Source organism: Schistocerca gregaria, chromosome 1 (assembly GCF_023897955.1).
Source record: "Schistocerca gregaria isolate iqSchGreg1 chromosome 1, iqSchGreg1.2, whole genome shotgun sequence".
Lineage (NCBI taxonomy): Eukaryota > Metazoa > Arthropoda > Insecta > Orthoptera > Acrididae > Schistocerca > Schistocerca gregaria.
In genome coordinates this window covers 139394419-139409791 of record NC_064920.1, presented here as the reverse complement: position 1 = coordinate 139409791, position 15373 = coordinate 139394419, and the positions used below count along the sequence as shown (strand labels likewise).

The 15373-nt window shown below is 43.5% G+C and overlaps 1 protein-coding gene across 1 annotated transcript in view; it reads right to left on the bottom strand.

Annotated features, from left to right (window-relative positions):
- The window catches only part of LOC126334784 (odorant receptor coreceptor-like), a 73019-nt gene that overhangs the window by 14867 nt on the left and 42779 nt on the right, over window positions 1–15373 (bottom strand). The window contains exon 5 of the mRNA XM_049997431.1: window positions 5417–5530. Within this exon, the coding sequence (XP_049853388.1) occupies window positions 5417–5530 (114 nt within the window). The remainder of the gene's footprint in view (window positions 1–5416; window positions 5531–15373) is intronic.

The following is a 15373-nucleotide window of genomic DNA, read 5'->3' as shown; positions in this document are numbered from 1 at the left end:
GAGAGACTACAACCCTGTCTCACTCCCTTCCAAACCACTGTTTCCCTTTCATGCCCCTCGACTCTTATAACTGCCATCTGGTTTCTGTACAAATTGTAAATAGCCTTACGCTCCCTGTATTGTACCCCTGCCACCTTCAGAATTTGAAAGAGAATATTCCAGTTAACATTGTCAAAAGATTTCTCTAAGTCTACAAATGCTAGAAACGTAGGTTTGCCTTTCCTTAATCTTCCTTCTAAGATAAGTCGTAGGGTCAGTATTGCCTCACGTGTTCCAACATTTCTCTGGAATCCAAGCTGATCTTCCCGAGGTTGGTTTCTAACAATTTTTCCATTCGTCTGTAAGGAATTCGCGTTAATATTTTTCAGCTGTGACTTATTAAACTGATGGTTCGGTAATTTTCACATCTGTCAACACCTGCTTTCTTTGGGATTGGAATTATTATATTCTTCTTGAAGTCTAAGGGTATTTCGCCTGTCTCATACATCTTGCTCATCAGATGGTAGAGTTTTCTCATGACTGGCTCTCCCAAGGCCGTCAGTAGTTCTAATGGAATGTTGTCTACTGCCGGGGCCTTGTTTCGACTCAGGTCTTTCAGTGCTCTGTCAAACTCTTCACGCAGTATCATATCTCCCATTTCATCTTCATCTACGTCCTCTTCCAATCCATAATATTGTCCTCAAGTACATCGCCCTTGTATAGACCCTCTATATACTCTTTCAACCTTTCTGCTTTCCCTTCTTTGGTTAGAAATGAATTTCCATCTGAGCTCTTGATTCATACAAGTGGTTCTCTTTTCCCCAAAGGTCACTTTAATTTTCCTGTAGGCAGTATCTATCTTACCCCTAGTGAGATAAGCCTCTACATCCTTACATTTGTCCTCTAGCCATCCCTGCTTAGCACTTTTCTGTCGATCTCATTTTTGAGACGTTTTTATTCCTTTTTGCCTACTTCATTTACTGCATTTTTATATTTTCTCTTTTCATCAATTAAATTCATATTTCTTTTGTTACCCAATGATTTCTATTAGCCCTCCTCTTTTTACCTACTTGATCCTCTGCTGCCTTCACTATTTCATCCCTCAAAGCTACCTATTCTTCTTCTACTGTATTTCCTTCCCCATTCCTGTCAATTGTTCCCTTATGCTCTCCCTGAAACTCTGTGCAATCTCTGGTTCTTTCAGTTTATTTAGGTCCCATCTCCTTAAATTAGCACCTTTTTGTAGTTTCTTCAGTTTTAATCTACAGTTCATAACCAATAGATTGTGGTCAGAGTCCACATCTGCCCCTGTAAATGTCTTACAATTTAAAACCTGTTTTTTAAATCTCTGTCTTACCATTATATAATCTATCTGATAGCTTTTAGTATCTCCAGGAATCTTCCATGTATACAACCGTCTTTTATGATGCTTGAACCAAGTATTAGCTATGATTAAGTTATGCTCTGTGCAAACATCTACCAGACAGCTTCCTCTTTCATTTCTTCTCCCCAATCCATATTCACCTACTATGTTTCCTTCTCTCCCTTTTCCTACTGATGAATTCCAGTCACGCATGACTATTACATTTTCGTCTCCCTTCACTACCTGAATAATTTCTTTTATCTCATCATACATTTCCTCAATTTCTTCATCATCTGCAGAGATAGTTGGTTTATAAACTTGTATTACAGTAGTAGGCGTGGGCTTTGTGTCTATCTTGGTTACAATAATGCGTACACTATGCTGTTTGTAGTAGTTTACCCGCACTCCTATTTTTTTACTCATTATTAAACCTACTCCTGCATTACCACTATTTGGTTTTGTATTTATAACCCTGTATTCACCTGACCAAAAGTCTTGTTCCTCCTGCCACCGAACTTCACTAATTCCCACTATATCTAACTTTAAGCTATGCATTTCCCTTTTTAAATTTTCTGACCTACCTGCCCGATTAAGGGATCTGACATTCCACGCTCCGATCCGTAGAACGCCAGTTTTCTTTCTCCTGATAACGACATCCTCTTGAGTAGTCCCCGCCCGGAGATCAGAATAGGGGACTATTTTACCTCTGTAATATTTTACCCAAGAGGACGCCATCATCATTTAACCATACAGCAAAGCTGGAATGACCACGGGAAAAATTACGGCTGTACTTCCCCCTTGCTTTCAGTCGTTCGCAGTACCAGCACAGCAAGGCCGTTTTGGTTAATGTTACAATGCCAGATCAGTCAATCATCCAGACTGTTGCCCCTGCAACTACTGAAAAGGCTGCTGCCCCTCTTCAGGAACCAGACGTTTGTCTGGCCTCTCAACAGATACCCCTCTGTTGTGCTAGCAGCTACGGTACGGCCCTCTGTATCGCTGAGGCACGCTAGCCTCCCCACCAACGGCATAGTCCATGGTTCATGGGCGGGATTACCTGCTTAGATACGAAAAATTTGTCGCTATTTAATCCTTCAGAAAAATGCACGTAGTTCTGATATATTTTCTTTTTCATTTAAAAGTATTTCTTATGATATTTTATTATATTTATACGTAGGTACAAAATGTGTAATTTGTAAGCTTCTCTCAATATACATGGTTTGACGAAAATTTACATTTCGAGTGGCCACTTTGCCCACCCCCCCCTCCCATTTTTATTGTGTAGCTAGAGGTGTCAGCCAACAATATCAGTATTGGCTGTTAAACAAAAAAGTGTGACAACCACTGATCTAGATAATCTTCGATGAGGGGTCGTAGTATTTGCTTTTCATAAGGGCGCGATTTACGTGTGGCAGAAATTCTCATTGTTGACGTATGGCCGACACCGATGTCCTGCGAGATGCGCCGACTACTGTGCTATGGATTCTTGCTTAAAGATGTCAGAACAGTGGTTGATGTTGCTTGATCTATAGCCGTCTTCGATTGTCCAGCTTTCTGTTTGGCTGCAACGGAGCCAGTTTCAGAGAAATTCCGAGAACTTTCACCTCAGCACTGTTGGTAATGGGTGATCTGCCTGGGCGGCGTTGACTGAAATACCTTGGGACAACAGTGGTGTTCCTCCCACCTGACATCGAGATAATCTCAACGCGTTCTTCTTGAGCTAAAGCCATCAGCGTTCTAGTAACCTGCAAGCAACTAAACATATGTCACAACTCGAGAATGAATGCGGCTATGCTCATATGAAAGGCACCATTATTTTTCTCATGTAATTCTCTACGAGTATCTATGTGACATATCATGTAACAGCCATTCTATATGAAAATTATGAGTTGCATCCAAGATTACGGCTTCCAAAAAGGCGGTTATGTTGGTAACATAGCGTCACATGTTTACCCCATCTCTTATTTCGTTCTACTTGACTTTAAATTTCTGTTTGTCCTCCTGCTTCCATGTAGGAGGTTGGTACCCCTTCTATGGACCAACCGGTATTTCAGATTCAAACCTGCAGAATTTGGTCATTTTTCATAGTGTTTGCCATTGTTTCCTGACTAAAATGAAAGAATGAAAAACAGTATTCTAAGATATAAATTCCATAAATAATCCCATTAAGGGAGAAAAGTATGCGAAGAGTTTTGGATGCCCCACTAAAAATGAAATCTAACAGTTCTAGGATTTGTCACATTTCTGTCCGTTGCTACTTCTCTGTAGAGTTAAAACCCACAATTGCTCTAAACTTAAATCTACTGACGGATGTAACGGAGTTAATAAAGTAAATCATATTTGAATAAAACTGTCGAGAGTATTGGCAGTTCTCTGCAATAGGAGAAAGAGCTGATGGCTTATGAAGAATACACGGGTCAGGGCATCTTCTACTGCCGACCAGTAAAAATAAGCGACACTGGGAGGGAAAGATGTGACTTCCTGAATCTCACATGGACATTAGACTGATTCTGCATCCAGACTCTTTGATGTGCAACGGACAGTTAAATGAAAATGAGACACACGGAGAAAAGTAAGTAAACTGTTTATTATTTCAAAAACTAATCGCCATAACTGTTGCCGGCCGCGATGGTCTAGTGGTTCTAGGCGCTCAGTCCGGAACCGCGCGACTGCTACGGTCGCAGGTTCGAATCCTACCTCGGGCATGGATGTGTGTGATGGCTTTAAGTTAGTTAGGTTTAAGTAGTTCTAAGTTCTAGGGGACTGATGACCACAGATGTTAAGTCCCAAAGTGCTCAGAGCCATTTGAACCATTTCAGAGCCATAACTGTTAATACATTTATGCCCCCGTGTCTCAAGACGATCACTGCCTTCATAGAATGATATTTACGGTTGCCAGCGGAACCACGATTTTATCCAGACATGCACCTCTTCGCTCGAAGCCAATCAATGACCACAAAGGTCTTTCTTCAGGGCTTCAAAAATATGGAACTCGTATGTACATCGATCGGGATGGCACGGAGGACTTGTTAGCGCAGGCCCACATGCTGCCAAGGTTGTTTTGTCTACGCTGCAGAAATTTCGCTGGAATACTATTACACATATTCCATACAGTCTCGATCGCTTCCTGTGCGATTTCCATATTTTTGGAGCCCTGAAGAAAAACATTCGTGACCATCGATTGGCTTCGTACGAACAGGTGCATGTCTGGATACAATCGTGGTTCAACATTCAACCGCAAACATTTTTCTATGAAAGCACTGGCCGTATAGTCTCAGACTGGGATAAATGTATTAAGATTTTCGAAATATTAAACCGTTAACGTCTTTCACGTGTTTCGTTTTCATTTGGCTGCCTCTTTATTTCTTCGAAAGTTTATCCTTTGAAAATGTTCCTCTTTTGTTTGGTGTTCTTATACCTGACGGAATAAACTGGTTGTGGAAGGACGCAGAGAAAAACAAAGTTCCTGGATGCCCTAAAACTCGTACTAACTTTGCGATACACATCGCACCTGTCCATGTGCTGTAGTTGAAATGTTTCATTAGAGCAACAAGAAACAAAAGCATCTACTCTTGTTGAAAGTCATTGTTTGTATTTACTTTCCCGAGAAACATTATATTTCTTCCTAACTAACTTTGCAGTAAACAAATCTGAGAATTCCAGTCATGATGGTAACCATTGTTTTACCGGTTGTATTCAACAAACAATGCACTTTTGTTTCGGTGCAACTTTTTGAAGTACCACCTACTAGTTTATAAGTCAATCACATTACATATTTCCGTTTTTATTTACCTTTTGGCTCTGAGCACTATGCGACTTAACTTCTCAGGTCATCAGTCTATTTACCTTTTTTTACGATATTTTCTTGAAACTGACACATGTTCATCATATTAGGCGGAATTCAGCTTACACATTGTCTCATTGTGTTGCACGTTTTTGATACAAATTTATGAGAAATAAATCACTTGTAATGATCTGCTCATGTCAAATTAAGAACCAAGTAAATTAGTTTTATAAACGTCTCCCCTATCTATATGATTATCAAGGAGCTTACACCTATGGTTGAAAACGTACCTGATCTATAATCATCTGGCCAAAAATGCAGTACATTGCACTTTCATACAGGAAAACAGGTGTTGTGAAAACAGCCTTCAGTGCCGTTACCAAGTCAGCGTCACTTTGCAGCAGCTGTTAATTAAAATTCAATGCATGAAATGCGTATGTCGTTTAAGATACTCGAAAAATTATTAAAAAATTTACAGATTTTGGTGAATTATTGAGTTCTGACAATAAGGCTCCAAGGCAAGGCACCGCTACTTCATGTTGTATTCCAGCGTGGAATAAGTCATTATGCAACAGAAAAAATTTAAAAGAGCGATGTCCAGTATGTATCATTTCTCAATAAATAAAATTGTCTCAGAGTTGCATGAAGGTATTGGAAACTGATAAAATGAGAAAATACTGGAGAAAGTCGTCCCAGAATTTCACTGTTCTCGAGTGATTGACTTCCTTTGAGGTAGATTTCATGACACCCATCAGTCCGACAAGTCAGATCTGTTGTCTGTTATTGTATATTTATTATTTCTCATCAGTATTGTAGAGATTTCAGCATTTATCTATACGAAATTAGCTTACAAAATAATTGTTTCCTCCATTTAAACAATTTGGTTGTAAGACCGTCCACAGCCGTGACAAATTTCTTGAACGAAACAAACTTACTGAATCGACTGTTTTTCGTTTCCATTTTCTTTTTATTTCGTATTCTCCGACGTATTGTACCTGTAGCTATTCTCCAGCAACATAGAGTACAAATTACAAAACAGCCACAAACATTCGACTAAAAACAGAACAAAAAGAGCGTTTACAATGTTTAATCCGTTAACGAGTGCAGTTGTAAAAGCTAGCGAAATCACTACCAGATGTCAATGCTAGTGCAACAAGGTTCCCACTTGATTATAGGTCATCCTTTACGAGTAAACACACAACACGTCAGTGCTCCAGGTAGAGATTTGTGGTGAGGACGTGTATCTGTTGTTCCCTTGTAGTGATTTGTAAAGATGTAAAATATCGAAATTTGAGCTGCGCTTATGAACTTTGTAAACAAAAAGCATGAAAGAAATGGCATTTCTTGCCAAACTACAGAACATATTGGGGCACTATGCTCCTTCATATTCAGCTGCTGCGAGATATTTAAATTTGGCCGGGACAGCTTAGAACCTTAAATGATGCTCCGCATAGTGGGCGGCCAAGATGTGCCACTACCCCAGATATTAAATCAAAGTGCATAAAATAGCAGATTGCAGACTGAAAATGCGAGTAATTGCTGAAGCTGTAGGGATGTCATCTGAACATGCATGCCACATTTTACCAGTAATTACTTTAGGTCACCAACTATACTGAGTATTTCCAATGACCAGCCACATGTATGGTTTTGTCATTTGCTATCATAAGGTCTGCCACTGTTACGTTCCGCCCTTTTTTGGACATATTATTAGATGTTGATGATCTTGTATTGCGCGACACAGTGTCATTCTCTTTATATCCGAAATTTTCTCAGGCTGGTGTTGCACAACGCGACGCCTGTTCTTAAGCGGTTAAGCGTCCCTCACCCACCCATGTCGGAAACTGTAGGGGACTCCCAGCACCAGTTCTTGAGGCTTTATTAGCGTCCGATTAATACAATTTTGCGACATAAACACCGTATTTCAAGTGACTACTCTAAAGAGGTAGAAATGCCCCTGGGAGTTCTGTCTGCTGTGTTGTATTTGGTAACCGTATAACGCTGGCCGCGGTGGATGAGCGGTTCTAGGCGTTTCATTCCGGAACCACGCGGCTGCTACGGTCGCATGTTCGAATCCTACCTCGGCCATGGATGTGTGTGATGTCCTTCGATTAGTTAGGTTTAAGTAGCTCTAAGTCTATTTGACTGATGACCTCAGCTGTCAAGTCCCATAGTGCTTAGAGCCATTTGAACCGTATAACGGGTGCCGATCATCAGTCTAGACTCCTGGAAATGGAAAAAAGAACACATTGACACCGGTGTGTCAGACCCACCGTACTTGCTCCGGACACTGCGAGAGGGCTGTACAAGCAATGATCACACGCACGGCCCAGCGGACACACCAGGAACCGCGGTGTTGGCCGTCGAATGGCGCTAGCTGCGCAGCATTTGTGAACCGCCGCCGTCAGTGTTAGCCAGTTTACCGTGGCATACGGAGCTCCATCGCAGTCTTTAACACTGGTAGCATGCCGCGACAGCGTGGACGTGAACCGTATGTGCAATTGACGGACTTTGAGCGAGGGCGTATAGTGGGCATGCGGGAGGCCGGGTGGACGTACCGCCGAATTGCTCAACACGTGGGGCGTGAGGTCTCCACAGTACATCGATGTTGTCGCCAGTGGTCGGCGGAAGGTGCACGTGCCCGTCGACCTGGGACCGGACCGCAGCGACGCACGGATGCACGCCAAGACCGTAGGATCCTACGCAGTGCCGTAGGGGACCGCACCGCCACTTCCCAGCAAATTAGGGACACTGTTGCTCCTGGGGTATGGGCGAGGACCATTCGCAACCGTCTCCATGAAGCTGGGCTACGGTCCCTCACACCGTTAGGCCGTCTTCCGCTCACGCCCCAACATCGTGCAGCCCGCCTCCAGTGGTGTCGCGACAGGCGTGAATGGAGGGACGAATGGAGACGTGTCGTCTTCAGCGATGAGAGTCGCTTCTGCCTTGGTGCCAATGATGGTCGAATGCGTGTTTGGCGCCGTGCAGGTGAGCGCCACAATCAGGACTGCATTCGACCGAGGCACACAGGGCCAACACCCGGCATCATGGTGTGGGGAGCGATCTCCTACACTGGCCGTACACCTCTGGTGATCGTCGAGGGGACACTGAATAGTGCACGGTACATCCAAACCGTCATCGAACCCATCGTTCTACCATTCCTAGACCGGCAAAGGAACTTGCTGTTCCAAAAGGACAATGCACGTCCGCATGTATCCCGTGCCACCCAACGTGCTCTAGAAGGTGTAAATCAACTACCCTGGCCAGCAAGATCTCCGGATCTGTCCCCCATTGAGCATGTTTGGGACTGGATGAAGCGTCGTCTCACGCGGTCTGCACGTCCAGCACGAACGCTGGTCCAACTGAGGCGCCAGGTGGAAATGGCATGGCAAGCCGTTCCACAGGACTACATCCAGCATCTCTACGATCGTCTCCATGGGAGAATAGCAGCCTGCATTGCTGCGAAAGGTGGACATACACTGTACTAGTGCCGACATTGTGCATGCTCCGTTGCCTGTGTCTATGTGCCTGTGGTTCTGTCAGTGTGACCATGTGATATATCTCACCCCAGGAATGTGTCAATAAAGTTTCCCCTTCCTGGGACAATGAATTCACGGTATTCTTATTTCAGTTTCCAGGACTGTATTTCCTCCTTTCGGTCTCTGCTGTGGCTTTCTTTCTGATTGTGGGTGGAGCTATGCCGAGTGTGGAGTAAACTGCATCGATTTTAGGCAGCCAGATACCATGTCTCATTATTTGGCACATCGAAATATTTGGCGTGTGCAGAGTTGTGCCAAACAGGTACCGAGCGAGGTGGCACAGTGGTTAGCACACTGGACTCGCTTTCGGGAGGATGACGGTTCAAATCTGCGTCCTGCCATCCGTATTTAGGTTTTCCGTGATTTCCCTAAATGGCTTCAGGCAAATGCTGGGATCGTTCATTACAAGAGGCACAGCCAACTTCCTGCTCCATCGTTCCATAATCTGATGAGACTGATGACCACTCTGTTTGTTCCCTTCCCCCAAATCAACCAACCACCCAACCAGACAGGTGCTGCAAACGCTGTTGCAGATTAACATAGTGCGAGGGCCTATGATCACAGAATTTGAGGTCCAGCTCCTCATTTCTTGCTGGTGAGTTTTTGAATGATACGCTACTGTTTTTAAAAGATGAAACATCCAGATGCTATGGTCACAAGAGGACGGGTAGAACAGCGGAGCCATAATAAGAAATTTAAATGACAGAGAGGTGGAATGCACTTCGGCCTAACAGCGCCCCGTTTTGCGTAACTGGACAGATCAGTGTTATACCAGCTTTTGGGAGGACGATGCATGTGGAGCCGTCATGCGAAGTGTAACCAAGTGCTACCTGGCCTCACTCACATCACAGGGTGGAAATCGGCATGTGGATACGTTCGGACAAGGCGGAATGATTGGTCTCCGGCAGGCGAGTCTGTTGATCGGTGACATTGCGCTTCGTACAGGGCACGTTGCTTCAGCAAAGATGCGAATGTGAATCCGGTGGCAAGAAGAGGGCCGTACAGTGCCGGCAGGGTAATGGATGGCACAATACGACCATAGCGCGAGATGAGCGCCATCTTGCCCACTTGGCCGTAATGGACAGAACAGCTTCGTGCACAGTGTTATTACGACGCTTGAGCACTGCAACGGGTGTGGACATCTGAGTCATTGTGTCAATACCGTCTTCTGGGGTCTACACTGGTGGCACGCACAAGATTGCATCGGCTTCCATCGACCCACTGGCGTGCTGAGTGGCAAACTGCAGTGTTTTCGGACGAGCCCCACTTCAACTTGTACTACACTGGCGGCCGCTGTGGTGAACACAGCTGGGCAAACTGGATTGTGTTGAGTGCGATAACTGAAAAACGCCAGGTGTGATGGTTTGGGGCTTCATTGCCTGCACGACGCAGTCCGGCCTCCAATGTCTTGAGGGCAGTCTCAACAGCCATAGGTACATCAGGGACTTCTACGGCCTGAGACACTGCCTTTCCTGCCCGCCGCTCCACATGCCATATTTCAACAGGACAACGCCCAGCTGTATGTGGTGAGGATGTGCAACCTTCGTCGAAGAATGACTAATACGACTACTTCACTGGCCTTCCCATCCGCCTGACACGTCGCCCAACGAACATGTCTGGGATACGGTCGGTTTGTTAACGTGTTCGGTCAGGTCCTGCATTAGCCGCTGTTGATGCTTTGTGGACGCGCCTACAAACCGCGTGGCAGAGTATTCCCGAAAAGCAAATTCAGGTGCTCCTTGATTCCAAGGCACGTCGCCTAGCGGCTGTGGTTGCAGCACTTTTTATTTCTAGCACATACTTTCCCCTTAATGTTTTGACAGTGCTTCCGAAATGTGAGAGTCTTGTCAAGTCGGATACCCAAATATGTCGCCGAGTCATCATGGCTCAACTCTTGACCCTGCCTTGTCGCTTTAAATTGCCAATGAGAGTCTTTGTTCCTACGGTGGCTGGCACACACAAGAGTCCTACAGGGAAATTTTCTCTGTGGTAGACATCTAAGTCTCCCACAGTTCGCATCAGTTTGCCTTGCATTTCCTCAAACGATTTTCCTCGTGCACTCACTGCATATATGAATCGTCTCTTATCCGCATTTACAGGCTGGTCAGTTATATAGATGTTATATAAAACTTGTGACAAGACAGTGCCTTGGGGTAGACCATTTATTTTTGAATTCTCCAGCGGCCATTCTTCCACTACAGCATCGTATGGAAACGTCTGTTTTGAAGGAGACATTCCATTAATTTTGTTCATTCGGAGGTCCTTAGTATTTACATTGTGTATCATTTTATTTTAATACGCCTAAAAGCTCTATAGTTAAGAATGAAGATGGGAATCTTTACATTACCGTGTTTCATTTTTTTTTTTTTGCAAATTGTATTAATTGTAAGAACTGTTGCAAAACTGGTATTAGTGAAACAACTTATATTTCCATAGTATGTTACAATCCTTGTACATAAAACAAAGAGAAAAAATCCTTTCTTCCTAACATTTATATTAACAGATAACATAGACCTTACATATAGGATACCTCTCCACAAAGGTTTGTGGGACACTTGTTTGCCACGAGGTGTCGTTGCATAGAGTTAAGTGCTCCCTCACAACAGTAAATGGCATGCTTCTGTGCTACTATTTGTACTGCACCGTGTGCCACGGTCAAAACTCTCAAGACCGATAATGTCATCAATATTTTATTTTATGACATTTTTCTTTATTGCCTACTCGCTATTTTTACTTCTACTTATACAGTTTTCAATTTTTATTTTATTTCACTGTACTCCTGTAACAGGCCAACCACAAAACCGTATGACCAAGACCCAAAACATACACTAATCAACGAGTGAAACGTTGTATTTATTCTTTTTTTTTTAGCCTGATTTTATGCTGGTTGCTATATCCAATTTTTGCTTTGTAATTTTTCTTTTTATTACGGTATTCTGATTGTATGCAGTGCTTGAGATAGTTACACTGCGTATGAAATTAAAATAGTAATTAGAAACAGCCGAGGCAGGTAACTTATTTTGTTCAAGGTATTTGCTCAAGTCAATGAAAGATTAAATAACGTTAATGCAAGGTTTTCGAACCTTTTAAAGTTCACTGTAGTACTAGTATGAGGAAGAGTTGGTAATGGTTATTGGTTTAGGAATTTTTTTGTACTTCATTTTGACGTTATAGCCTAATATTAATAAACGCAGTCTCTTAAAACAGCATATTTTAGTTGTATATTTTTCTTTGTCTGTTAAGTTATGACGTGTAGGTCCTTGGTTTACTCATAAGAGAAGGAACTATAAAATTTGTATTAAATCAAGTTAGCTTTGTATACATAGTAAAACAACACAATATTAGTCATATTATGTTAGAAACTATTTCTATGCTTTATATGATGAAATAACAGCAATGATGTCGTCACTCAGCTCCATTGGAGAGAGCAGGAGAATAGTGTTTAACGTCCCGTCGACAACTAAATCATTAGAGACCAATCACGAGCTCTCATTAGGGAATGATGGAGAAGGAAAGCGGCCTAACCCTATCTAAGGAACCATCCCGGAATTTGCGTGAAGCGATTTAGGGAAATCACGGAAAACCTAAACCAGGGTGGCCGGACGCGGGTTTGAACTACCGTCCTCCCTAATGTAATTCCACTGTGCTAAACATTGCGCTTCCATTGAAGACACAAGTGGATAAAAAATTTTCTTTAATAATTGCAGCACATTAAGCCTAAATTTATCTGCATTCGTGAGTCGCATGTGAAGGTGTCATAACACGTAAACTGCGAGGAATTCTTAGTTTTCAAATGATTCCAATGGCTCTAAGCACTATGGGACTTAACATCTGAGGTCATCAGTCCCCTAGACTTAGAACTACTTAAACCTAACTAACCTAAGGACAACACACACATCCATGCCCGAGGCAGGATTCGAAGCTGTGACCGTCGAGCAGCGCGGTTCCGGACTGAAGCGCCTAGAACCGCTCGGCCACAGCGGCCACCTCTTAATTTTCAACAGGATACATTGTGGAATCAATGTCGAGGGCTACGTAGAATATTAATGGAAAGAACTGAATGAAGTATAATCGGGGTTAAGGACAGAGATATTGGAGCCAGAGGACTAGCTCGTAATAGACGAATGTGTCGAAGGAACCACATCAGCAGTTACATTAATCAGTGTAAGGAAACCATATGGAACCGAAATACGGATGGACAGATGGAGATGTTAAGCCCGATTTTCCTGTGCCGTAGTTCGACCTCTCTCGGTAGAAGGCTAATAGCATTATTTTCCATTCTTCCTATACCATGCCCGGATGATGCTCAAATAAAATGATTGACTCGACCCTCTCAATTTATGACATCAAGCGTCCGTGGGCGAGATGTACGTGGAAGAAAGAATTAAATTCCCCGACTCGGAGGGTCAGCTTCAGGGATTTTCAAGTGTAACTCTCCTCGTAATGCACAATACTTTCCAGTATTTCTTCCTACTGTACGCTTTTGTCCTGCCCTACGATCCTGTCACATTGACTGCATAGAGCAGTGACGAATGACACACCTCTCTGCTGAATCTACGATATTTCTTCCATTAACCTCGCATAGACATGGTCCCAAACTTACAAAAAATACTTAATCAGTCTGAGAATAGCTTCGTGCGTGTCCCGCGTCGCAAGTGATTTATGCTTGCACACGGTTCTACTAAATCTCTGCCTGAAGTTTGGGTCCTTGGCAGTCAAAAGTGCCTCAGCGCTTAAGACAACTCTGGATTCGAATTGATGAGTAGCGAGTGTCGAATTGGTTCAAATTGCTCTGAGCACTACGGGACTTAACATCTGAGTTCATCAGCCGCCTAGAACTTAGAACTACTTAAGCCTAACTAACCTAAAGATATCACACACATCCATGCCCGAGGCAGGATTCGAACCTGCGAACGTAGCCTTCCCGCGGTTCCAGACTGAAGTGCCTAGAACCGCTTGGTCACAACGGCCGGCGTGAGCGTTCAATGGTCGTCCATCATCGTGATTAACTTTACCGCAGTCCGTCTCAATCATTCGTTCCGAGAGCTCATATGATTTCTTGAACAACGTCGTCACAGGTTAATTTCCAACTCCTAACTTAGCTAATTGTCCACATGACAGCCTTCCTTAGTCCTTCAAATCGCACTGGATGGGTACTGCTACAGATAGTCATTTGACACTTGTGACTCTTTCCAGTAATAATTTAGAATCCTGTAATAAAAACGAAGGTTTACTGGGGGAAAAAAGTCATGGGATACCTCCTGATTCGTGTCAAACATCGTTTTCCCCGACGTAGGACAGCAACTTGAAGTGGCATGGGCACCATAAGTCGTTGGAAGTTCCCTGCAGAAATATTGAACCATACTAACTCTATAGTCGTCCATTATTGCGAAAGTGTACCCAATGCAGGATTTTGTGCACGAACTGACCTCTCAATTACGTCTCATAAATGTTTGTTTGAAATCACGTCGGGTGATCTGAGTGGCCAAATTATTCGCTCGAATTGTCCACAAAGTTCTTCAAACCAGTCACGAACAGCTGTGGCTTAGTGGCGTGGCGGATAGTTATTCATAAAAATTTCGCTATGGTTTAGGAACAAGAAGTCAGTGGAAGGCTACAAATGGGCTCCAAGTAGACGAAAAGTGCCATTTCCAGTCAGTGATCAGGGGACCCACTCCATTACATGTAGACATAGTACACCCCATTAAGTAGCCAGCTTGCACAGTGCCTTGTTGACAACATGGGTCCATGGCTTTGTGGGGTCTGTGCTAAACACGAAACGTACTACCAGCTCTTACCAACTGACATCTGGATGATATGATCAGACCACGGTTTTCCAATCGTCTACGGCCCAACCGATATGGTCAGGAGTCCAGCAGAGGCGCTGCAGGCGATGTCGTGCTGCTGTTAGCAATGGAACTCTCGTCTGTCGCTCGCTGCCATAGCCCATTAACGCCAAATTTCGCAGAACTGTCCTAAAACGTTCGTGGTACGTCCGACATTGTATTCTGCGGATATTTCACGCAGTATTTCTTGTCTGTTGGCACTGACACCTCTACACAGACGTTGCTGCTCTCGTTCGTTAAGCGTTGTCCGTGGTGAGAGGTAATTCCCAAATTTTGGGCATTCTCGGTACACTCTTGATACTGTTGATATTGGAATATTGAATTCCCTAAGAATTTACGAAATGTATTGTCCCATACGTCTGGCTCCAAGTTCGATTCCGCGTTCAAAGTCTGTTAATTCCCATCGTGCGGCCGTATTCATGTCGGGAACCTTTTAACGTGAATCGCCCGAGTACAAATGACAGCTTCACCAACTCACTGCCCTTTTATACCTCGTGTATGCGATACTGTTGCCGTATGTATGTTTGCATATTACTATCCAATCCATCATTTTGATTTACAGCTCCTTGATTGGCCGTGTTTGCAGTTAAAATTGTTGGATGTGAGGTCCACCAGTTATGCAAAACACCGTTTTTTCTCAGTACCCAAACATGTTTCGGTACCACTGTGCCATCATCAGTGGGTTTTAGTTTTTATTTATTCTTTACGTTTGGTGTGCATGAATTTTCTGGACCACTTGTGTGTTACAGGTAGCTTGCCACGTTTTCGTATGGCAAGTACTTCCATTCTCCGCATAATGCTGAGGTGTTGTGAGGCACACGTAATTATAACAAGTATTTTTCACAAATAGGCGTAGTAAAACACT